Consider the following 25,213-nt stretch of genomic DNA (forward strand, 5'->3'; position numbering starts at 1 on the left):
ACTGGTCACACTTACTCACTCAAACCCCAAATAGCCTCATACACCAAAATTAATTCTTACAATACGTTTTGTTGGAGTCCTTCTCACAGGGACCAAGACCGCCGAGCCGGCTGAAGATTTATGTAGGGAAGTGCATGAAAAACGCTGAGAATTACTGCACTTATTTCATGCGTTAGTGCAGTTTGAGGAACATAATTTAAGATAAACAAGAAGATAAACACCACTCTAATGTTGGTTTGTAAAAGTAGTAAATAAAGTTTTACCAATAAGGTTTGATTGGGGGCTCAGGAATTCAAGAAATCCCCCCCCCTCGCCATCGTTTTCACTTCAGTTTTTGTACGCATTAAACACGAGAGAGAGAGAGAGAGAGACATAAAGTGTTAATTAGTGAGCTTTGGGGGCGCTGATGGGAAAAAGATTTTGTTACCTTCAGACAGAGCAGAAAGCCAAAGCTGAGCTAACCAGCTGATTACTGCACAGACAAGAGACGCATCAGTTTTCTGTTCCCAACATGACAGCAAATAAGTACATTTTAAGCACATATTGCTCCCAGAGTTTGGCTTCTTTTTGTTGAAAGAAAAATGGTTTAATTAATCTATCAAAAAAAAAAAAAAAACATCTGAGTTTTGCTATTTGGTGAACATTTCAACAATATCCAGGTCAAAACTCATCTGTTCTCAGCCACCGCGCTACAGAAATCCTTCAAAAACAACTCTCTCTGCTTTTGCTGAAACCAGATGCCTGGCCCAATGATTATCCTGGGTCCTGGGGTTACCATGGCAACAGCCCTGGCTCAGTCGCCCTCTCTGGCCTCGCAGTCCAATCCTGTACAGATTAGATATGACCATCATACAGAGGAACTGAATCCAGTGGGATTATGTCACACAAACAGAGACTGTGTGTGTGTGTGTGAGACAAACCCACAGCCGCTCGGATCCCGGACTGAAGCTGACCCTCTAGACAACTAGACAAGGATGTTATTAAAACCCCTGATGGCTCCTGAAGACCAAATGTCTGTTTTCTGTCAGCTAGAAAAAAAAACCAAAACAGAAAAACTGGCGGCTTGGGCCAAAGAAAAGAGAAAAGGAAGCTACTGAGAAAAGTAAAGTGGTGTCAAATTCCAAGTGGACGATGTCAGAGATGCTCAAGTACGCTTTCAGTGCAATGATAAAGACTTCGAGGCCAGCAGCTACGTCTGATTGGGACGCTAACATTTAGCTGCATCACATTCATGATGACATTTTTAAGGGCAAAGCTGTGTGGAGACGACCGAGGGACCGTCCACAGCATCGGCCACCAGTCTGCTTCCGGCCCTGAGGGAAGACACGAGCCTCGTACGTGTGTGTGTGTGTGTGGGTGTGTGTGTGTGGGGGGGGTATCCATGATTTTAGATTAGGCACACTCCATTTAGTCCCAAGAATGCAGCCATTAGACCACACACATCTCCCATGAGGACGAGCCTGAGGGCACGTTTCAAAATATAGGATGGGACTGAAGGCAGAAACCCACACACACACACACAAGCATCATCATCATCATCACCTTCAATGCTGAGGCAGCAGCGTGTAATCGTGTCTTTTTACCCACTGACATGACATCAAACAAACAGACACACACAGCTCTGTTCTGTGAATTTTCACACACACGACCACGCAGAGATAAATAATACAGAAGGCACGTGTGTGAACCCGCTCTGGCAACAGGAAAGACGATGGCATCCTCATCAATAAATCACATACGGATGGGATGGCGGTAATAGAGAGGAAGTCTCCTTCACCAGGGTCCCCTCAGTGAGCCGACATGCTTCGCTCGTGTGGAGGTGATCAGAAACGCAAGGGGGAAGAAAAGTATATTAATGTGATTAATGTGAGACACACACAAACTCCTGTTCCACTCCGATGTGACGGTGGTGTGGAGAAAAGTGAAGAATAACTCTGTTATCTTTAATATTTGTTGTTAGCACCATTTATTTGCTGTGCCAAAACCGAGAGCTGAGCTCAGACAGAGCTCTCTCCACTTCCTTTCAGTAATGACCACAAACTCTCACCATGTTCAAAATACACACACACACTTACACTTAAAAACAAACAGAAACACAGCAGCAGGGTGCGTCATTATGTTCTGCAACAACAACTAGTGATGAAAATGTGATGAAACCTCACATCAACAGCAGACATGTGCAAGCAGCCGCCAGCTTCAGGTTTTAGCTCACGTTCCTGCTTTATTTCGCAGATCCCAGAAGGAAATACATGGAAAAGATGAAGCCTTGGAACAATCCTTCAAAATCTGCCATCCACACATACATCATCCACGTCTTTAATCCCGTTCAGGACTGGAGCCTTTCGAACCTTTCAGTCCATCATAATATTCTACCAAACCTGCACTCCGTTGCCAGTTCATTAGGTACACCTACGAGACCACAATGGCCATAAAGTTAAACAAACACCTCTCTAAAACAACAACACCTGGGAGTAATAACCTGCGTACGAAGGCAGGATTCATTACAGGATCGTCCTCTCAGCCTGCTTGAGTTTTATCTCGGAGTACCAAACCAACGGGGGGGAAGTGTGTTTTACCGTTAACGCCATCACTTACACACATTTGCTGCTATCAGCTGCAGGTCAGCTTTCATTTCTCTGTTAAAATCCTGCACTTCTTTAGCGTTTCGGTGGAGCGACCCAGTTTGTCCACATGGAATCATTAAAATTTCATCTTACACACACACACACACACACATATGTCCAACACGTGCTTGCAAAACCACCTTGCAAATCACCACGCCGAACTGGCAGTGCACACACACACACACACACGTCGTGAAAACAAAAGGCACATCTAATCACACACAGTCCACACACACAGAGTCCACAAGGCGATCTAGACACGCAGCACAGACGGCGCCCCCCCCCGTCCCCCATCCCCCTCCGTCCCTCCTTGCAGCCACCAAATCCACTTAGAGGCCAGTGTGCAACTCGCTGATTGTTTTCTCTCTGGCGGCAGCTGCTCTGTCTCCACCACCTAATCAACTGTCAGTCAGGCGGAGATGGACTGAGGAAGTGGGAGATTTAAATTTCCTACAACACGAGGCTCTCATAATCTTTAATTTAAAGTCTGTACACAAGTGTGACGAAAACAGGATCTGGAGAAAGGATCCAGTGGGTTTTCATGTCAAACAAACATCAGTTCTACTTGTGCAAGATAAAGAAAAACATGCAAAACAAAGAGCATTCAACAACAAAGACGCCGCTAAGGCAACAAAAACAAAAACTGAAAATGCGAAAATGAACACTTTCATTATCAGCACGCAGTTTGTTTTAACTGAAACGGGGAAACTTTGTCTTGGTTTTGCTCGACTGGGATGTCAAGAGTCGAGGCATCGCAGTGGGAGGTGAGACAAATGAACCAACATAAGCATGAATGAGACTGTATTCACAAACAGTCGATAAACAAAGTTAACGGAGAACTTATTGTTTGACACGAGATGCTGTTTTCAGCTCAAAAATAAATTACTACAGATTAATCTATCATAAATTCATCTGCTGCAGATAACAGAACAAATTTATAAACTTTAACAAATAGTAGGTAATGGGAGACACAGTCTGATCTCTGGGGACTGAATGAATGTAGAGACAAGTTATTAGTCTGTGTGTGTGTGTGTGTGTGTGTGTGTGCGTGTGTTTGTGCTGAGCGTGTCATGACTCAAAGACCCTTCATTCACACTCATGCAGCCCCAGCAGGCCAGCTTTCACACCCCGCTCTGACTAAATTAAACCCCACCGTGCTCACCTTGACCTGAGCTTTTGTGAAGGAACACACACACACACACACACACACACACACACACACAGTCTTTTCACTGACACCAATATACCTTCAAAACCATTTACACACACACACTCTCCAGTGATACCTTTCAGCACCGTGACAGCAGCCAACCGCATCACAACAGCTTAGAAACCACGAGCCAATCGCCCGCCTCCCCTCATTCATCCCCGACCAATGAGAGCTTTCGTCATTGTTCCGGATGAGACGGACGGAGGTGCTGCTGCTGCTTCAAAGATCTTCAGCAGCCTCAGAGGGAACAGAGAGCTGCTCATTAACACAGCGGCCGTGTTGATACCAACGTCATGCAAAAACAGCTAACATCATTAACCGCAGCTTCTTCTTCAGCACCTGCGTGTTCGTTTAACATCCTGAACTGCTCCTTTAAGATGTTTGTTCAGTTTTACTGTTTATTGTCTTTGTTGCCAAAGAAGTTCTTCTCATGATATTCTGATTTTGATTACATTCAGTGTCAACTTGTTTTTCTTCAGGGCTTTAACGGTTATTTCCCTTATTGATTAATCTGCCAATTTTTATTTATTTTTTACTTATTCAAAGCCCAAATTAACACATTTAGCTGTCTTGTTTTGTACAATCAACAGTTCAAACTCTTAATAAAAAATTACTAAGTTACTATCAGATGACGAAGAAAACTTAAGCTCACGATGATGTTCGTTATTGACTAAGAATATTAATCATATGGTCTATAAAATGTGAAAAAGCATGAAAAATGTCCATTAGAATTTCCATAAACCCAAGATATAAAAGAGAGAAAAAGCAGCAAATGCTCACAGAGAGAAAGAAGCTGAAAGCAATCCCATAGTTACAGAATAATTTTATGTTGATCGACCAATCAATAAATTGGCTCATCATTTCAGCTCGACTGTTCTGAGTCACGAGGAGAGAGAAAAATAAGCCCACACTGTTATTCAGACTGCCTACTCAAGTCAAATTAATTAATTAATTAACAGCATCTTTCCAAATGACAGAATATTAATCTCTCTATGACAAAGCCAGCCACCGTTTACAGATCAATAATGAGAGAAAAAAAAACAACAACACTGAGGTAGTCTGACAACAATAATAATAATAACAGGGATATAAGCCAAATCTTTCTCACCTGATGCTGCGTCTGAGTTAATGAACACGTCTCTGAAGCTCATCAGCATCAGTGACCCTTTCTGTTACCAGCAGGCTGCTCATTGGACAGCCTCAGAGCGAGTCTGACTCCTAGCAACCGCTGCCTGTCAGGGAAGGCTGAAGAGGCATGTCACCGGTGGATGAATCGATCAGTCGCTGACTGATCTGCAGTACAGGAAGGAGGAGGACAGACCGAGCTTTGAAAACGCGCGTGTGTGTGTGTGTGTGTGTGTGAGGCCTGACAGCACCCACTGATTCCCTCATTAACATACGTATAATGAGGCTGAACACAGAAGAAAGGAGGCAGAATGACACAGACGATGTCGGAAACGCGGCTGCTGTCGCTCTGTATTGTTGTGACGAGTGTCTGTGGGTCCAAACAAGACAGAAATCGGCTACTGAGAATCCTAACAGACTAATAGCATAATAAAGAACAATGGCGGCTGTTTCTAAGCTGCTTTAGGGCTTCATCTGATGATAATATTTCATATTTATCCAATTTACTTGTCTAATTTAGTCGCAAAAATAAGTAGAAAACGTCTCGCCAACAGCCCCAATCTCAAAGATGTTCAACCATATGGCTTGAGAAATATCTTAAATAATAAACTGATTATGAAATGTTTGGCAATTAATATACTGTTGATTAACTAAGAAGAAATGAATCGCCTAGCTGCTGCAGTTCTAATGAAAACCTGACTTCTGCGAGTCCTTATTGTTATGGTGACTGTTTATGGAGGCCAACAAGACAGAAATCAGCTAATGAGGCTCCTCATAAAGTGTAAAGAATGACGCTGCTCTGCTGCTTTAGGGATCCCTGGTTGGTTGTTTAGTGCTAAAAAGCTAAAAGACTAAATACGCTAAAAAGACAGCAATAAAATCAAAACGAATTACATTCGCAATTACTCCAAGACTTCAATATTACCTGTTCGGTTACACCAACAGTCCCAGAACCCAAAAGATTTTTAGTTTACGACAAAATAAAAACAGGAAAAAAAGAATCAAGTCATCATATCTGAGAGGCTGCAAACAGCTTTGTTAACGTACACAAAGGGATGAAAACATGGCTTCTTCGTCGCGAGTCTCTCTCGTTACGAAGTGTTCATGTAGCCCAGCAAGACAGACATCATCAGCCATCAGCCAAATTACCTGCCACTCTCATCGCCAAGTTCATCAAGTTCAGTGTCGGTGAACCTCAAAACCACAGAGAGACACAACACTAATCAGACAGCGAGACAGAGAAGAAGATGTCTGCAAAGTGCGGACCTGCCGTGGTCGATCGGCACCTCAGGTGATATTCTGAGCCGGTGAACCAGCGGCTCCTGCCTGCTATATTCGTATTGTGGCGTCCCAGTTTAGAGACGTGCAACAAAGTAGGACAGACAGCAGGACAGAGCAACTTTGAGACAACCTTGGCAGAATGACGAAGCTTTTAGGAGACGTGCAAGAAAACGGAGGACAAAAACGAGGGAATTATGAATGGACTGAAGTGGGTATCACTTCAAATTTTCTGTTTTCTTTTTTGGTCATCATCAAATATTGTGCAGGATGTTTAATCACGTGATCGGAAATGTTCGATGTAACCCAAGGTGACATCTCCAAATGTCTCATTTTGTCCAACCAACAGATCAAAAACCAAAGACATCCAGTTTGCTGGGATATAAAAGCAGTGAAAAGCAGCAAATCTGCAAAATTCTGACTGAACTCGGAAACTTTGTGATCAAAGAACACGTAAAGCCGACATGACAAAGCATTCATCCACTTCGGTACTTCCGAGTTTATGGCACTTCATGTGACAGTCACATTTCAATATTCAAAACGCATTCAAAATGTACTCAGATACACACACAAATACGCAGATGCAGTAAAGCCTCAGTATTTGGAGAAATCAGACTTCATTTGGCGCTTCATCAAACTGAGTGCCACACCCAAGTCCTCTGGTCGCAGACTGCTTTGTTCTGGCTCTGGCCACCACTGTGTCTCTCTCAGTCTCTCTCTCTCTCTCACACACACACACACACACACACACACACACACACACACACACACACACACACTGCCAACAGCATACTGCAACAAAGCAGCGGCAGACAGCAGGTCACACGCTTGTCTTGCCTGACTGTAATGCTGTGCGTGTATTCAAATTCCTCTCGCGTGTGTGTCGGCTGCCAGCGCTCTTCGGCAGGGCGTCATTTGGCTACGACTCCCAACCCGCAGCCAGTCCACGCCGACTGAAACCAGACACTGCTCGCAAAGCCAACTGACAGCACAGACACGGCACAAATAGGAGAAGAGGACTTATTAAAGAGAGTAATTCAGCTCTTGGGGGGGGGGAGACGCTGAATAACGCAGCCTCCTGAGTCTGCAGGCATCCTGTCAAATATGTTTAAGAGCTGCACCGCAGACACGCGTGAGATGTGACATTATCGGCTGCCTCCCAACCCCAAAATGACACGGTGCTAATTGCGGGGGGGGGGGGGGGGGGGGGTTTCTTACTACTGATTTACCCTCTCAGGCTTTTTCTTTTTTTCTGTCTTGGGCAGAGTCTGGCTGGCTTTAGGGGAGAGTGGAGGGCTGAGCCTAGATCTGTCAATCTGAGCTACAGCTCCATCAATCTGCTGGCGACAAAGTGAAACAAACAATGCAAGCGTCAGCAGCAGCAGCAGCAGCAGCAGCAGCAGCAGAGCAAATACTGATCACCTGAATTCACTGGAGTGCCTTAAGGGGAAGCTCGAGGCACAAACAAGCTTTTGGGCTCGTAACCAGCACAGATTACGGACAATTGGAGCTTCACGGCATCTCCTATTAGAATAAACAAAAATTAGAGATTTTTCAGCATCTCATCCTCTGAGCCTGCTGCCCTTGTTTTCTCTGGGTTCCCCAAACCGAAGTCCAACTGCGTTGCTTGGCTCCTGATTCCCTCAATAGAATAAAAAAAAGTCCTTCCTGAGACGATAAACAAAATGGTTACTGAGATAGTTTATTTGTCGCTGTCGGGAAATTCCCTCTGTAAGTCTGTAGACGTCTGAGTGTCAGCCTCGAGGCTTTTAGGGATTCAGAGCCCTGATCAAAGACACGTCAGCAGGGCAGATGACTACAGGCTTAAAGCTTGGTCTGGGGTCATGTGGATCATGTGGATGGGCTCTGAACACTAAACCACCCACAAGTCAACAAGGAGAAGAATATAAAGCAGAGGGACTTAAAGGGAAAATTACGGTTTCAGATAACTCAATAAGTTAACCGCTCACACCTGAAAACACGGCAACATCACAAAACAAAAGTGCATCAAGAACAAGAAAAGTTATCAGCTGACCAAACCCTGAGGTTGTGGTGGAACAGAAAACAAAGTCGAACGCGAAAATTATAACCCAAATGCAGACATCAGAGTCCTGTGCTAACATCATCTTCAATAATCTGGCTAACTTGTTGGATTATTAACTGCTTGGCCCCTCTGACTTCCTGTCATCAATGTTGCCGTTGCTCTCAGATAGAAAATATGCTAAAAAGCAGCTATAATAAACATTTTTACCTTAACAGTAGAATCTAAGGAGAATTATCACCCGACTCCACAGCTTCTCCCAGCTCTGTTAGGCATTTTAGCTTCTTTCAGCTCTTTGTTTTGCTTTTCATTCTTTTCAAGTGCATGTTCATAGTGGTTCAATCTCCATCTGGGATAAACCACATGTATGTGCCAGCAACTACTGGCGACTATTATGTAATCATGACACTTAGAAATGATAGACAAAGCTGCAAAATCAATCTAGACCCAAACTGTAATAAACTTTCCCTTTAACATCTCATAGATGCACTACACCCGGAAGCTTGTGGAGTGCTACAAAAGCTAGAGGCAAACTCCTGATCTGCAGAGAGGGCCTGCTGGAGGGCTGATTTAAAAGGAATCCCTCCACATGTATTCATGCCTACACTCTTTCTTAATAATCCATGTTCCCTGTCAAATTTTCCTCTTCCTGTCCCTCCATCTGTGATCAGACAAGCAGGAACGAAGTGGAGCGCAGCGATGCTCCTGGCTGCTCTTTGCCCCGGGCGGTGCCAGGGGACTGATCCATGGCCTCACCAGCTGCTGCCTGTTGCAAGAACCACCATCAAGCACGCCAATTCTCCACGTCAAACAAAAAAACAAAGAAAAACATCAGCAACGAAACCAGGGCACATTTAGGTGCACACAAGACATCTTTTTTACGCTGCTTTTATGCCCAAAGCAGCGACAGCCACTGAATGAGGTTAAATGAATAATACAAAGAGATGGGAGACGCGATAATGCATGCAGAAATTCACCGAGGGCCCGTCTTTGAACAGCTGAAAGAATAACAAACAGCAGCCTCCCGCTAAGAATCAAGCCATGCTGGAATCAAAAGGACTTCTGCTATCATGCTAACAATCTGCACCAGTGACATGCATTATACTGCAGAAACTCCTTTGAAGGAGACTATGGGAAAAGTGAAAGTGACTTTAATATTGTTGGACAGCTGCACACGACAGAGGTAGGATTTCTCACCGTCGGTCTTTTTGTGTTTTGGATGTATTTCTTTGAGTGTTACTGTCTAAAGAAAATGTAAAACCCAACAAAGACAAATGTGTTCCCGAATTAACCTCAGCTAAGAAGGAGCAAACGTTGGTGTGTGTGACGGTTATCCTTGTCCAAGTCACGCTGTGGTCAACGTGATGGACTTACAACCCTTGAAGACTGTGCCTATCAGAGCATCAACACTGTGACAAATCACTTTCAGTCTTCATGTCACATGAGGGTCACAGAGATTGCCGGGCGGCCTCGACGAGCAGCATTAACGGGAGAAGTGTGTCAGCCGTCACAGCTCCTCCTAATGACCCAACTGTGTCGGTATTCAGGAAGCACGCAGGATCATTCTCACATGTTAATCTGCCTGATTTTTTACCTTTTACATACAGCTTTGTGTGTGTGCAAAGTGTGTTTCAGACACATCAAACCCTTGAGTAGGAAAAATGTGACCAGTACATAAGCAACATCCATAAGAGAGAGCGTTTGTTTGGGACTATTTTCAGCTGCGTATTAATACACAGTTGGTGCAACAGGGTGGCACTTGTTGCAGTCAAACTTAGCCCCACAGGCACTGCAGGATTTTTAAAGAAATTTTCCCACCTGAAATGTTATCACACTTAAAAGCAACTGGCACATCACAAGTCAGTGGATTGTGAAGGTCTCTATAAACATACAGTGACAACTGTGGCTTTTGAATGAAGCCTGTGGAGACTCCACAATCATTACAACCTACCCGATCAGCACAAAAGCTTAAAGCACTCAGTTCATGACCAGTCTGAGCGAGTCGTTCACCACAGACCACAGACTGATATGACAGTGTGCAAAGTAAGAAAGGCTTCCTTTTTCCTTAAACTGATGTAAAAATAAATAAACTGTCTTTTTCAGTTTTAGTTCAAACATGTTAAAAGGTCTTACCTTTTAACATACTTGATCAGGTAATCTTTCCAAAGCTTAATAAAACAAACAACGTGTTTTGACCCAAAATGAAAGATCAGATTCACGAAAAAACACGACTGGGATTTCGTCAAACTTTAATCTTCTCCAACAAACGCCAGTGACAACAATGGAAACCTGACCACTGTAGTATCTTCTCCATTCCTCTTGTATGTGTCAGGACAAAGACAGACGCTATTTAAGACACCCAACGCACACACACACACACACACACACCTCCATCACCATTGTGAAGAGCTCTATAAATACACCCGGTTGGAGATGCATATAGCCGCACTGACATGGCATGTGACACACTGACCTCATCCTGGTATTGTCTTACACGAAGCCTTGAGCGTTGGGTTAGTTGGGTCGTGATCCAACTGCTCAAGCAAGGACACTGGGATCCAGTGGCAACCAGTTGCATACAACAAAACCTTTTTTTTTTTTTTTTTTTTTTTTGCTTAAAACCATCCATCAACTGAAGAGGTGGAGCGAAACAGAAATGCGGATCAGTGGGCTTGTGGATCGAAATGGTTTTCAGCAGATTTACAATAGATGGACTCCGCCCTAAATCTGCTGATGAGCTTAACTCCATGATTTAATACAGACATCATCACTGTCGTCATCATCATCATCATCAGAGCTTGTAGATTATGATAAATCTGCCATAAAAAGTGATTGGATGCCAGTTAGGGCGAAAAAATGTCAGCTATGACATCATATAGGATGGATGTTTTGCTATTTAAAAAAAAACAACAAAGAGGAGGCAAACAGCGTTAATCCATGTAACTGTCACAAACACGTCCTGACTGCTCAGTCAGAAATACATCGAGATCCCGCTTGACGCGTTTCATTCACAGCTATTTCAACCTCGAAATTACGTGTATGCTGAACTAATCTGCAACAGCCAATACGCCTTGAAGAAAAGGCAATGAAAAGAGGAAATTTTGTTACGTAACATATCTCTTAAGTGTCAGTGAAATGTTCACTGACAACACAGGCACAACTCATTTCGTTTTCTACCAAAATGTCCAATCTTGCAACCCAATATCCTCTTGTAATGACTGCAGCGTTGTTAAACTTTTCATGGTTATGGTTATAGTTATGGCACTGGCAGCGTTTGGGAAAAGTCGTGGTCTTAGACGGGAAACGTCTGCAGTGATTTGAGACACAATGCGATTATCAACATTTAGCTGAAACCACAACATTTTCCTAACCTTAACCCAAAGTGCTTTTGTTGCCGAAACCAAACCGCAGAAAAGAGTTTGGATTTTGTTCACCCACCATCCATCGCAACCGCCTCCCTGGGACCAATCTGGTACACAATTGTAGTACATTATTCACTCCAAAAAAAGAAAAACACTGCTTCTGAGCATAATCCTGCCAGCAATTACATGTGCCACCACACACAACAGAACTGGTAAAACAGAGATGAAAGTAATTTTCAAGGGACACAGTTGGCGATTTCAGCTGAGGGGTGTGTTCATATCTGACAAGTCTCAATAGGCTCAAACAAACTCAATTTGTTCATGCTGGTGAAAAGCTGGTGTGGACTAACCAAGCGGACCAAGAATCTGAAAAGGTGCTTCTCAGTCAGCCTCCAAACAGTTTCAAAGCAGACCGACCGCATGTGCTTGTAAGAATCGATGTGTGATGTTAGCATGAGTTCAGAGCCTGAACTACCGTCCAGCTGCTTCATCTGTCCATTGAGCAGTCCTGTAAGTGGCCTAAATATTTATACAGGATCATCTGGCAACTGTTTGTGTGTCGCTGCGAGTCTGGAGATTTTAACTGATTATTCGGAAGGTTAAACAGCTGCATGTTGAAGTTATTCCCCCATAACACTGCGGCACAAAATGCCTCTTTATGAGCCCATTTCCACTCTGAAGCAAAGCGAAGTTACTAAAGCACTTAAAAGAAGAACCTTTTCCCACCCGGCCTCCGTCGTGTCCCTTGTCACAAATCATCTCCACACCATATTAAGCCTTTAAACATCCTGCTAAACCTCAGGGTAGCAGAGAACTCCTCCTCCTCCTCCTCCTCTTTCTGGATATAAAGGTGGAGTTCATAAATACTGACAGCAGTCTCAAAGCGTATGGGAGAACAGGTCCCAAGTGGTTCACACGGACACAGAGACGAAGTTGAAAGACTGTTAAAGGAAATGCTGACTGTGTAAGCATCTGTAATGTCTTCAAACGGCTCCAGAAACAAGGATTAGCCACTTTCACTCTACAGGAATTATTAAAATGAATGATATTCCCATTTAAAACAGCCTTATCCCTGTGTGTGATTGCTGTTGTGATGTTTACAGTGACCGTGGCCGTGCAGAAGAACTCACTGTGGATGCTCTTCTTCTGCCATGTCATCGTCGCATGTCACATGTTTTAAAAATGAGGCATTTCTGAGGTGCTCTGCGTCTGCGAGCACATTCGCTGGGCAGCTGGAGCTGTCAAAGCAACGTTCTCAATCCCGCACTCAAGGGCTTTGCCGCTTACATAATCATCTGAATGAAATGTTAATGTCAGCAAAGTTGACAGCGCAATGAGGGAATTCTCCTCCGACTGACTGAACCAGCAGCGGGGGGTGGGGGTGGGGGGGGTCCTGATGAGACGACTACAGATCTCCTGCAGGAGGTGTCTTGGCATTTCAAAAATAATGCACCTATAATGACTTTATCTCCCTCCCGGTGGCATTTCATAAACACTGCCACAGGCCGGCACAGTCACGTGAAGCAACGGCTCCACAGTGCTGTTGCTCAACACAGGCACTTCAGAGGAGGAGGAGGAGGAGGGTGGGTCGCCTCTTGAGGCTTTTGGGCTTGTGGACAGAGACCTCGGGGGCACTGCTGGTCTGTTCTGGCTGAGGACATGCAGGCCTGTTTTAACATGTCAGCTGACTAAATCCAACCCAATTTCAGCTCCGACTGAGGCCTGGGACACAAACCAATCTGTGTGTTTGTGGCTGCTTTTTAGCTCTGAAGTGAGTGATGGTGTCATAGAAAACATAACACATAAGCACCTTCACCCAAGCTGCTTTCAAACCAGAATATTACAAACCAGCAAATATTCCCACATGAGAAGCTGAACTGGGTGAATTTTGGGCATTTTTACCAAAACCTGCAGATCAACCTTCAATTGTTTACTTGACTCATCGTTTCAGATCCGCCCTGAATGATTTTAGTCCTGTACTGATGGGAGCTCCAGTCTCTTATACAACTACTTTCTGTGGCTTGGTTTGATGTGATCGATCTTTTACATTAACATCCATCCACAGCGACAACTCGACGCGCACAGCAGCTGAACATCCGTGTGTCCAGGTGTGAAAGGCCTCATCCGCGTCCCGTCAGGCAGCAGCAGCAGCAGCAGCAGTCGTGTGATGTAAGCGCCTCACCCATGACGAAAAATGTCACAACCGTCCGTCAGAGCGCTCGGCACCGCGTAGCAGACACCAAAACAACAGCCCCACAGCCTTCACAACAGAACACAACGCAACAGAAACCCATTCAGAGCGCCGACCTTCCTCTGCGACAATGACCCCCCTCCCAGCCAGACCCGCTCAGGATGGATCGAGCACCACGTTTAAACCAGTGCGTCACGTTTACTGCTGCTGCTGCTGCCGCTGCGCCAGACCCAAGTCACACAAAGCTGCAGCCCAGATGTGGCGTCCAGTATACACCAGGCAACATCTGCAACTGCACATTTAGGCATTATGTAAGAAAAGAGCGTGACATTCATCCGAGGCGGCGGCAGTAGCGGCAGCGGAGGGGGTGAGGAGGACTGGGGATGTTGGGGAGGGCGCTGGAAGGCTTGGAGCCGAGTGCGCACTGCGAGCGAGCTGCTGTGTGTGTGTGTGGGTGTGTGTGTGTGTGTGTGTGTGTGTGTGGGTGTGTGTGTGTGACCGTGTCTATCCATTTATCTCATACTAGTACGTGTTGCGAGTTCGCATCGGGATGCAGCAGCTGATGTTAGACTGACTGACTGACAGACAGACCAGCCCGCAAGACGGAGGTTTGACATTCCCCACTCCGAGCACTGCTGGTCCGTGTTACTGACAGCAAAGCCAGAATACTATATGTGACTTGCGTGTGAAAAACGGGGGGCTTACCTCCTCCAGTGTGCCTTCAGTCCGCTGCTCCCCGCTACAAAAAAACAAAACAAAACAAAAAAATCCCTCTTCTCAGACTAGGAAGAGCAAAGCAAAGCAAAACCGTGCGCCTCCTGTCCAGAAACTCACGCTGATTTTACCGCAGGGAAACGCTGTCGTACGTTAACAGTCCGCAACACGTTTCCCGCTGCTAAAAATCTCCAAATCTGCCGCAGGTACGATCCGGTTTATTTTCTTTTTTTATTTATTTTAAATGTCCGCCTTCTCTCTTTCTGTCGTAGTCCTGAGAGCTTCTGTTGTGAGTCCTCCCGTCACGTCTCCTTCCTCCCACAGCTCCTCTCTGCTTCTGCTCTCCCCCTCTTCTTCTTCTTCTTCTTCTTCTCCTCGTCTACAACCGCTGCCCGTCGCGTAGCGTGCGTGCGTGCACCCGCACTGCGCGTCCACGTAGGGCCGTAGGGTGGGAGCTATATAGCAGTGTTATGGGGTGGGTGGGATAATGGGAGGACCCTCCTGTGGAAATTGATTTCAAGTGAAGAGCTGGCAGTTCAGTTTTGGTTTATTTATTTATTGAATACACTGCAGTGAACGTGCAGGGTTTGAAAACAGCAATTGACTCGTAGCACATGACTGACAGAGTGTGGGGTGTGGCCAAAAGTGTGGACACCCCCACCCCCAACACACACACACAAAGATGACAAACAATAACTGAAAATCAGTTGAATTATTCCTCCTAAATGACTGAAAGTGTCCATTTGTGAGGCTTCTTAGTGTAATGTGAGCTTTTTTGTTTTGCCGGCAGCTGCGTTATAGGATACATGCATTTGCCTTCCAACATTCAGTACAAATAGGTCTTTAGCAATACTATGTATACAGTTAGCCATTTGTTTTTGTACTGAACACCATCCCAGTCAAAACTGGGGCTAAAAACAGGCTGCAGAAAAACAAGAGATGTTTCAGTTTTTACGTTGATTGCACTTAATTCACATAAGCCACCTCACTGTTGTTTTCTACAGTGCTGTCTAACCGCACAATGTTTTGTATGGTGAGGTCAGACCTTTTTAACATATACGAGGCACACAGCATTTCTTTTCATATATCTGTCATTCAGTGTACAATTTCTAACATATGCTCAGTTATGACTAATGTTTTTCTTTTGGTTTGCTATATATGTTTCTTGAGGAAGCTGCACCTTGTAATTATATACTGCATAACATGACTGTATAGTTGGTTTAATTGCCACTGCCGTCAGAGACATGTTATCAAGAAATGTAAATATGCACAAACATTGTCATGTGATGCCAGGATGGTTTAATATCTCTCATTATCTGTTCTCATGACACTCTAGACCACAACTATTAGAAATGGTGCTGTGTAATTTCCACGTTCCCCAAACAATGAAGCCTCTTCATGTTGGCAAAAACCTGACTTTTCTTTTAGTGCCACCAGCCGGTGATCATTTCCCATTTGGGATTCAGTAAAAATATCTCAACAGCTATTGGATGGATGGCTGTGAAATTTTACACTAATTTTTATGGTTGCTAAGGAATGAATTCTCACAACCTTTGTCATCTTCAAAGTTTTTTTTATAGCAACACCAGTGAGTCGCGGGCAGCGGTGGCCTAGAGGTTGGAGAAGCGGCTTGTGATCGGAGGGTCACCGGTTCGATTCCCCCACGGGACGGGCAGGAAAAATTTGGGTGTGGTGGAGTGATTAATGTGAAAAATGTCCCCACCTCTCCATTAGCTGGCTGATGTGCCCTTGAGCAAGGCACTTAACCCCCCAATATGCTCCCCAGGCGCTTGATGCTGCCCACTGCTCCTGTGTGTGTTTCACTGCATGTAATTTGCCAGGTGTTGCATGTGTGTGTTCAACTAAGGATGGGTCAAATGCAGAACAGAAGACGAATTCAGTGTGTGTATGTAAAAATATATATACTGTCAATAAAGCTGATTCTTCTTCTTCAAAGTTTTTAATGTAGAACAGTTCATGAATTGGTGCAGAATTCTACACAGATATTCATGGTCTCCAGAGGATGAAGTCTTTTGATTTTGCTGATCCCATAAATTTTACTCTTGCATCGCCACAAGGTTGACCTTTTTTTTTTAACTCAAACTAAAATGTCGCAGCAACCACTGGATAGATTTGCAAATTTGTCCTATATTTTGTTTTTTGACCGCACAGTAGTAAATTACAGTCTCAGTTGTAGGCTACTGTTTAGTGATAATTAGGTTGTTTTAGCATGCTAACACGCAAAAGTAAAATGGTAGTTAAACTACCTGTAACAACATCAACATTTAAATTAACATTATCAGTGTGTTAGCATTTTCACTGTGAACATGTTAGCATGCTGATGTTAGCCCTTAGCGTAGACTGTTAGCTTGGCGGTAAAAAGTTTGGTGACTCTGGACAAATCTTTTCCTGTCAAACACAAATTGACAGTAAGACGTAAGCCTGCCAAAAATCTCGAAGATGAAGCTAGACGGCTATTGTAACACGTAGTCTGGCGGTGTGGTGGTTACAACAGTATGTTGGTAAACTGGTGGATTCAGCGTATTTAAAATGTGTGTGGGCATAGATACGGTAAGAACTGACTGTTTGGTGTTGATTCATTTTTGTGTGTGTGTGTAGACACAATGGAGTATTTTTGTGACTTAATTATAAGAATGAGGAATGACTAACAGTTTCTTTCCTCTTTAAGACGTGTTGGCATCAAGCTCTCCATGAGTCAATATTCTCCCGACACAACACCCTTCTTGTCAAAATGAATCTGTCATTTGAAAGGTCAGTGTGGTTACTTTTCTTGTCATCACTGTGGGGTTGGTCAGTGAAATTCAACTCTTTCTGAGGTGGGTGGAAATAACACACACAGTGAATCCTTGGTTAATCTAATTAGAGAAGATTTAGCAGCAGATCTCAGGTAAACCACTCCAGGGGCTTCTTGCTCTTGACAGACAATACCTCTGCTGGCAGGGGATTGACACTCTTTACCTTCAAGTGTGTGTGAAGGAAGAAACAGATTGCACACACTCCTGTGGCAGGTTTGAAAACATCCTACCTGTTTTTCAGGGGATCAGTTTCCAGCCTGGTGACATATTTGCCAGCCAGACATTTTGAAAAGGAAATCCTCCCTTCGGCCCTGAAAGCTGGAATCCAACTCCACATCGAGGGGCCCTCGGCATGCACGTTCAGGCCAGCGTTGGTGTTCAGAATGACAGGAGCTTCAAAAATAACAGAGACAGTAGCTGAGGGCAGAGGGTGGGCTGATGGAGACAATAGACTGGAAAGTTTGAAATGGTGGGGATCATAGCCAGCAGACCAACAGGACTTTTCTGTCAACCAGAAAAATGAGATGGGTTTAATTAAAAAAAAAAAAAAAAAAATCTTCAAAAACAGAGAAAGCAGCAACAAAGGGGCCTCTTGGTATTTCAGTGAGTGTGACATTTGTGCCTTTTTCTGCTGTAAAATAAGAATCCATCCTCAACTTCAAATATAGGCCTATTAAAATGTTCTTTTTGTAAAGTCAAACAAAATAACTGAAGAGGTCTGAAGAACACTTGGAGCTTTGTTACTAGACTTTACAGGCAACTGTTTAAGATTTAAAACTCTGCAGAAAATATAGTAGCTAATTTAACAAACAAAATACATTTTGTTATTATTAGTGAGTTATTTTTATACACAATTTTTGTCTGTCAATCGAGACAGTGAGCTCAGAATCAGTTATGTGATTGGCTGTGGTCGGACAAAAAGCCAAGAGAGTGTGGATGTGAAAACATAAACCATCCGACCCTAACTGTTCTCCAACTTTCTTGGTACCCAGAAACATTAAACATTTCTGTGCAGAAACATCAATATTCTCATGCCCCTCTGAGATGACACACTGTCTGATACCTGTCTCAGTTCCCAGCCATGACCCCATGGACATCCCGTCATTTCAACATTCACAGCTAATTTTGTTTTGTGTTGGTTACCTAATGTTGTTTGATGATCAAGTGAGGTAGATTTTGTGAGTCATGAAAGGTAAGGTGAAAAGGTTCATTCACTGGAAACAGTCTTTGAAATCTTCTTGGTAATTTGGGAAACAACACACATGAACAAATTGATACTGATCATACTGATACTGATACTGAATCCAAAACACCAAGTGGACAAAGTCAGTGATCAAACACTGGCAAATACGTGCAGCACCAGAGCAAAAGAAAACTGAAAGAAAGGAGATGTACCTTCTGGAAGTGATGATGCGTGATGCTGGTATTCATCACTTCATCACAAACACCAGTGGTTGCCAATGCTTTTTTTCCCGTCATGCTGTCTTGGAAAGCTGTAAAACCTTCAGGAGTCACCAATGTTTTAATAAATGGCTAATAATACTTGAAAAACTAAAAGGAAAAGGTTCCCAGCTGAATTTTGCTGAAACGACAAGAGAACCAGAAATTGCATGTTTCCTTTCACACCCTCAATGCCATACCTGTCAAAAGCCACTAAAGTTGGCTGACCAGAACCTTGATAGCTGTTGTCTTTATCAAGGACCAAAAGACATTCACTAGAAAATGACAACGATTTACCTGATATCAGACTTAAGTCAACCCAGGCAAGAAAATTAGAAAGATAGCACCGTGACATCTGGGAACTCAGTATGGTTAGCTAGTTAAAACTATTAGCATTAGCTTTCCTTTTAAGGTGCTTTAGCTTCCATTACCAGTGTGTAAATTATTAACATTACAGGCACCGACTGGTGTAGTTTCATGTAGAAAATTAGTTCCAACAAGATAGCTTGCCAAAAAGACTGGGGCTCAGTTGGGAGCAGGTCTTCACTTAAGCTAGCTAGCTAGCCGCACTCCTGTTGATTACTTTCTGGCAAAGCTGAAAAAATGGAAAATGGTGGAGATAAATTTAAATGAGCTAGTGAAGTATATAGATGAATAGAAGAGTGAAATTGATTAAAAATTACTTTTAATCAACTGATTTTAAAGTTTAAAAAGTAAAGAAATAAAATGTAAAAGTAAAAAATAATCAATTTTAATAATCGAACCAATATTGCACCTTGATGTTTTGAGTTATAATTATTACTTGTTGTTGTTGTTTTTTTTAGTTTAAGATGAACTTTATTGATCCCGCAGTGGGGAAATTCACCACTAGCTCTTGAAAGTAATGTTACAGGACAGTGTGACTGCATGTGTGTAAATGATAGCGGATGTATGCCATCCTCCACATTGTGATAGGTGGCTGGCCACCCCAGCCTCCCATATTTCATCTGGATGCTGGCCACATCTTGCCACGGCATTGAGTTTTATAGGAGTCAGTAAAAATCCCTTTGAAACAGGCCTCCAGCACTGGAAGCTAAATAATAGTTACAACAACATAATCCCCTTTAGTGATACCAAACAGTCAGGGACCAGAAGAGATTAAGTAGTTCACATCCATCACTCAGCCATTAACCTGTATGTTAAAACAATGTGGCTATTTGCTAAAAGAGATTACTCCTGGGTTCAGCTCAAATGTTAAAAATTACAGACTGCAGTGAGAACAACATGAGACCTGTATCAGAGGCCTTTAAAACATAAATATGGCAAAAGAGCAATAAACTGTGTCTTCAGGCAGATCCAGGAGGATCTGTGAGCCAGCTCCACAGCGGACACTGGGGCCAGCAAGACAAATCAAAACACAGTATACTCCTCATCTCTGAATAAACAGTGTGGTGTTACAGCTTGTTTATTGTGGTGTTGCAGCTGTAGCTCTCTAGTTCCCTGCGCCAGTCCTCAGAGAACAATGTGAGGATGTGATTATTTTTGATAATCTCAAGGTAAGCTGCCAGGCTGTGGCAACCCTCAGCTGCGTAACCGAAAGGAAAATCTCAAACAAGAAACAAAGAGGTTTGTTCTACAGAGCTCCAGCACTGTATAGCCATTTGACCGATGTATAAATCACTGGTTTATTCTTATCATGTGATTTCAGGTGAAGAGAAAATATGACTAAACAGGTCTGTTAAAACTAATATTGACTTTAGTGAGAATGAGCTGAATAAGCTCTGGGAAATACATTTCCATTTCCAGTATAACTCATCAGTAATCCTAAACCTCCCCTTTACCCAACACTACGCTGAACCTACACTTTGTTCATAAAACAATCATGGTGAGTCAGGATGATCTTTCTCCATCTTCCATCTGAGACAACAGTGATAACATATTGATTGGAATAAAAACAGGAATGGCTAAAAATCCAGCAGGAGAAAATCCAAGGGTAGCTTCTGAGCATACCGCCTGGCTGAAAAGAGGCCGAACACACACATACACCATCATGACTACCACCTGACCAGAGAGGTTGGAGGTCAGGGTCAGCGAGCAGTTCCCCTACAGAGGAACTGCGAAGAACCAACTCACTGCACTGGCCATAAATCCACCCTGCTCACACACTTTCCACACTGAATGTAATTCTTGAGCAGTCAGTTCAACAAGTCAGTCGTTTCAGATACAGAGAAACAAATCCCAGTAGATACAGTGTACATTTTAAAGTAAATAGGCTTTATTGTTACCACACATTTAAGGTGAGGGGACCCCCTAGTGGTGAAAGATTATGCATAAAGCTTCCCCACTGCTGCCTGTGTTTTTGCTTAAACTAAACACAAAGTGTATTGAAAAACGCAATTGCATAATTGTGTCGATTTTATTCAGCAAAAATATATTTTCTGGAGGCAAAACATCAAATATTGATATTCTAAATAAACAGGCTAAAGCCCACTGAAAATCATTACATTGCAGTCACTGCAGTCAATTTTTGGGTTATATGTGTCTTTCACAGACAGTTCTAAAATGTGTTTATAGCTAATATTGAAAACGCCAAAATGTGTCCATATAAAATTAAAACTTTAATAAAATTCTACTCTTATTGGGTATAAAAAATATTCGAAACATACAAAAAAGATAATTACAGGCTTTTATTTAAACTGGTCCGTGAAGTCCAATTGTGCAGTTAATTTCAAACAGGCAAATCCTTTATAGATACAGACAAAGTTTCTTTATAATTATTACATATTGAACCGTCTCGTGTTCTGTATCAGTGGGCGCGCCGAAATGTCGTCGTCAGAGAGCATTTCTGTGACGTCATCGAAACGCGCCGTACAGAAAGCTCTTTAAGAGGTAAGCATTTTTCTCTTTTACCTGTTAAGTGTATTGCTCTGGTCCTGTCTTTTATCGGCGTCTTCTTTCTAGGGTGGAAACACTGCACATATTGTTTCGTTTGAAAAAGATCAGTCACTAGCAGCGTGTGAAAGCCCTACGCACAGCAGTGGCTAAAAATTTGTTGATTCATCTCCATTTGTGTTAACGGTGAACTGGGCATCAATTTAAACAGTTAGCTGGGACTTACGGGTTCGCGTTAATATAAATAACAGGAGCTAATGTGGGAGTTTGATACCAGCCTTAGTCAGCCAGTCGAATACTTGTTGAGTAGCTCTTCAACATGACAGACGTTAGCTATTCTTAATTTTGTCTCTTTCGCTTTCGTTGACAGAACCAGTGACCAAACAGATGTATTTTAACGTTAAGATAGCGTGTTAGCTCCAGTAAACTTCTCTATCTTCTTACCGACTGTCGTTTTAACTTATTATTTGCCTTCCGCAGTGGCACGGTTTGACTGCAGCCTCCAAACATGGTGAGTGAGCTCCTTTGCTAACATAAATGTTGTGCTGGATGCAGTTGCTATATTGATGATGTGCTGCTTAGAGCCGGTCAGCTCTTTGACCTGAGGTACAGTTTAGGTTGAAGTCATGGCTGCTGATGATCTCAATGTTCTGCCTGCAGATGCTACTGGGCCTGTGCCTGGTGAATGATAAACAGTATTTCAGTTGGTTGTCCATTAGATAGTCAGGGATTTTACATGTTGATGCTGCATGAAGGAAAAAAAATTGTGTAATAAGTTCCAATTAGCTTTCAACTGTTTTCTAATTACTTTCAGTCTCGAAGATATGATTCACGAACAACCATCTTCTCACCTGAGGGTAAGAGTTCTCGAGTAATGTCATAACGAAAGTTCATGTTTCTTGTGGAGGCTCAGAATTTCTTTAACTCATTCAGTCCAGGAGCAGGCATTTTGTATTTATTTATTTATTTACTCTCTAACCTTTTTGATGCTTTTTGCTTGCATCCTTGTCTTAGCATCACTGTGTGTCATTTTGCAGGGCGCCTTTATCAAGTTGAGTATGCCATGGAAGCCATCGGCCATGCCGGCACCTGCCTGGGAATTTTAGCCAATGACGGCGTGCTGCTGGCTGCTGAGAGGAGGAACATACACAAGCTGCTGGATGAAGTGTTTTTCTCAGAGAAAATCTACAAGCTGAATGAGTGAGTTACTTCTTACTTCCTCCCTCATTGTTGGCATTACTGTAGTTTAAAGATCTAATGCTGTAAACAGGGCATTAAGTCATTTTGCAGATGGATTTCAACACCATACCGACGTGCTTCTCTAACAGCTTGCTTTGGCCGGTGATTGCGTTAAACAGTTAGATTAGATTATCATATGGACAGTTTTGTTTCGAACCTTTACACCTCGTTTCTTTGCAGAGACATGGCGTGCAGCGTGGCAGGAATCACATCTGATGCTAATGTACTGACCAATGAGCTGAGACTTATAGCACAGAGGTGAGCTTCAGTCAGGAACACGGCCATTTTGATTTCTGCTGCTGAAACGGTTCTTCGGGGACAAACGACAAATATGATTGTTATGATCTGTGTTGCTGTCGCAGGTACCTGCTGCAGTACCAGGAGCCAATCCCCTGTGAGCAGCTGGTCACAGCTTTGTGTGATATCAAGCAGGCCTACACCCAGTTTGGAGGTACAAAGCAGCTCCACACAGTCCTGTCTCAGCAAGAGACGAGTCTTTCACCTACATGCAGACATCACATCCTGATGAGGCCACATTTTTAAGTCATTTATACATTACACAGTGACAGCTTCAGTCAAGTCAGTATTTTAAAGTCGCTGTGTGTGTGTTCTTGTAGGAAAACGTCCATTTGGAGTCTCGCTGCTCTACATGGGCTGGGATAAACACTATGGCTTCCAGCTCTACCAGAGTGACCCCAGTGGAAACTATGGAGGCTGGAAGGCCACCTGCATTGGAAACAACAGTGCTGTAAGTGTCACAAGAGCACTTGGAGGCTCTTGTCCAGCAATTACTTTATTTAAAAATAAGCTGATTATGAGTGGAATCTAAATATATGCATTTGAACGCTGTGAGGACATACTCGGACAAAAGTGTGGGAATTCTAAAGCTGTTGTTCCACTCAGTGACACTGGAGGGCGCAGCTGCACAGAGTTTGTAAACATGAAAAGGGACTGGACACACAGTAAACAGACATGCTGTAGCCTGCTTAGGGCTGACTCGTGGGGAAGTTAATTGAGCAGATCCGGCACTGTGTGAACACTTTTATCCAAGAGACCTTAGGGTACCCTGAGTGCATTGACTTTAAGCAGATTGGAAGTCCATTCTGTACATCTTCCTGTGTAAATTCAGCCAAATTGTGTTTTTTTTTTTTTTCTTTAATTTGTCTCACTTTGTGTGATTTGCTCGCTCTTCTAGGCAGCTGTCTCCATGCTGAAGCAGGACTTCAAGGAGGGAGAGATGACACTTTCCGCAGCCCTTGCTCTTGCCATTAAAGTTCTCAATAAAACCATGGATGTCAGCAAGCTGTCTGCAGAGAAAGGTGTGGTTTACAGACAGGCAGCCACACAGCCAGCATATACAGACAGACATCAACAACAATCAAGTGGTTTTACTGGCGAAAACCATACCATAAATAACAGTGTTTGGTTCACATAAACAGACAAACCCACTGTTCACACTCTGACAGTTATACACAAGTGGAGAACCTGCATTTAGTGCAGCATTTGGCGGCTAAAGAGAGAGAAATTTCCCTCAGGGGCTGGTGGAGACCAAAAGGAGAGCTAAAAGGATCGTGTTTGACAGTTTATACAATATACAAAAAGACGTTACAGCTGGGCAACTTGTTTAGGTGATAACGACATAGTAACCTCCTCATTCATCTAAATGAAGTACATATTTAGTATAAATTTAGACAAAGGCAGAAACCTCAAGCGTCCGTAATCCCTGGATACGTTGTCGTCCAGCAGCTGGTTCCTCACCGTCTGTCTTTGTTGTTGCAGTGGAGATCGCCACTCTGACCCGCGAGAATGGCAAGACCTGCATCAAAGTGCTGAAGCAGAAGGAAGTCGAGGAGCTGATCAAGAAGCACGAAGCAGAGGAGGCCAAAGCCGAGAAAGACAAGAAGGAGAAGGAACAGAAGGAGAAGGACAAGTAGTGACGCTACAACACACCGTTTTGAGTTTTGTGTGCCAGAAGGAATGTGAGCTTGTGAGTGCGGATGTAAAAACTGAGTATTGAGGATTGTTTGCATTTGTTTTGTTTCTTAAAATAAATCCGGATGATGAATTATGGACTTTTGATTTTTTTTGTCTTATTTGGTTGCTTTCATACTTTTCATATTAACTGCCTTTTCAATGTTGAATGTTGACCGTTAAAAGCTCACCTTAATGCACCTTCAAAACACGTATTATTCATTACTTTCCAGTCGTGAAGTGACTGAACTTAACTGAGAGAGTAGTTAAAGAAAATCTGCTCTTTGGCTTAGTCTGTTTCAGCCCACTTTCAATGTTTAAAAGCAGTTAA

The 25,213-nt window shown here is 43.2% G+C and overlaps 2 protein-coding genes across 11 annotated transcripts in view; one reads left to right on the forward strand and one right to left on the reverse strand.

The window, feature by feature from the left end:
* The window catches only part of LOC124061332 (unconventional myosin-IXAa-like), a 122,813-nt gene extending 107,619 nt beyond the window's left edge, over window positions 1-15,194 (reverse strand). For 2 of the 9 annotated variants that reach the window (XM_046393026.1, XM_046393025.1), the window contains exon 1: window positions 14,537-15,192. The gene's annotated coding sequence lies outside the window, so the exon portion shown is untranslated. Of the gene's footprint in view, window positions 1-14,536 lie in introns of all 9 variants that reach the window. The other 7 variants (XM_046393027.1, XM_046393029.1, XM_046393030.1 and 4 more) reach the window with 7 other exon arrangements.
* Window positions 15,195-21,582: 6,388 nt separating this feature from the next.
* On the forward strand, window positions 21,583-24,983 carry psma4 (proteasome 20S subunit alpha 4). 2 transcript variants are annotated; one of them, XM_046395196.1, is made up of 9 exons: window positions 21,583-21,669; window positions 22,153-22,183; window positions 22,487-22,529; window positions 22,710-22,872; window positions 23,092-23,169; window positions 23,274-23,362; window positions 23,529-23,659; window positions 24,107-24,230; window positions 24,691-24,983. In XM_046395196.1, the coding sequence occupies exons 2-9, from the start codon at window positions 22,181-22,183 to the stop codon at window positions 24,843-24,845; spliced, it is 786 nt and encodes a 261-aa protein (XP_046251152.1). In that variant the 5' UTR covers window positions 21,583-21,669; window positions 22,153-22,180; the 3' UTR covers window positions 24,846-24,983. The 2 variants fall into 2 exon arrangements, with proteins under 2 accessions (XP_046251152.1, XP_046251153.1); XM_046395197.1 differs by lacking the exon at window positions 21,583-21,669 and adding an exon at window positions 21,806-21,858.
* Window positions 24,984-25,213: the final 230 nt, after the last annotated feature.

This window comes from Scatophagus argus, chromosome 7 (assembly GCF_020382885.2).
Source record: "Scatophagus argus isolate fScaArg1 chromosome 7, fScaArg1.pri, whole genome shotgun sequence".
Lineage (NCBI taxonomy): Eukaryota > Metazoa > Chordata > Actinopteri > Scatophagidae > Scatophagus > Scatophagus argus.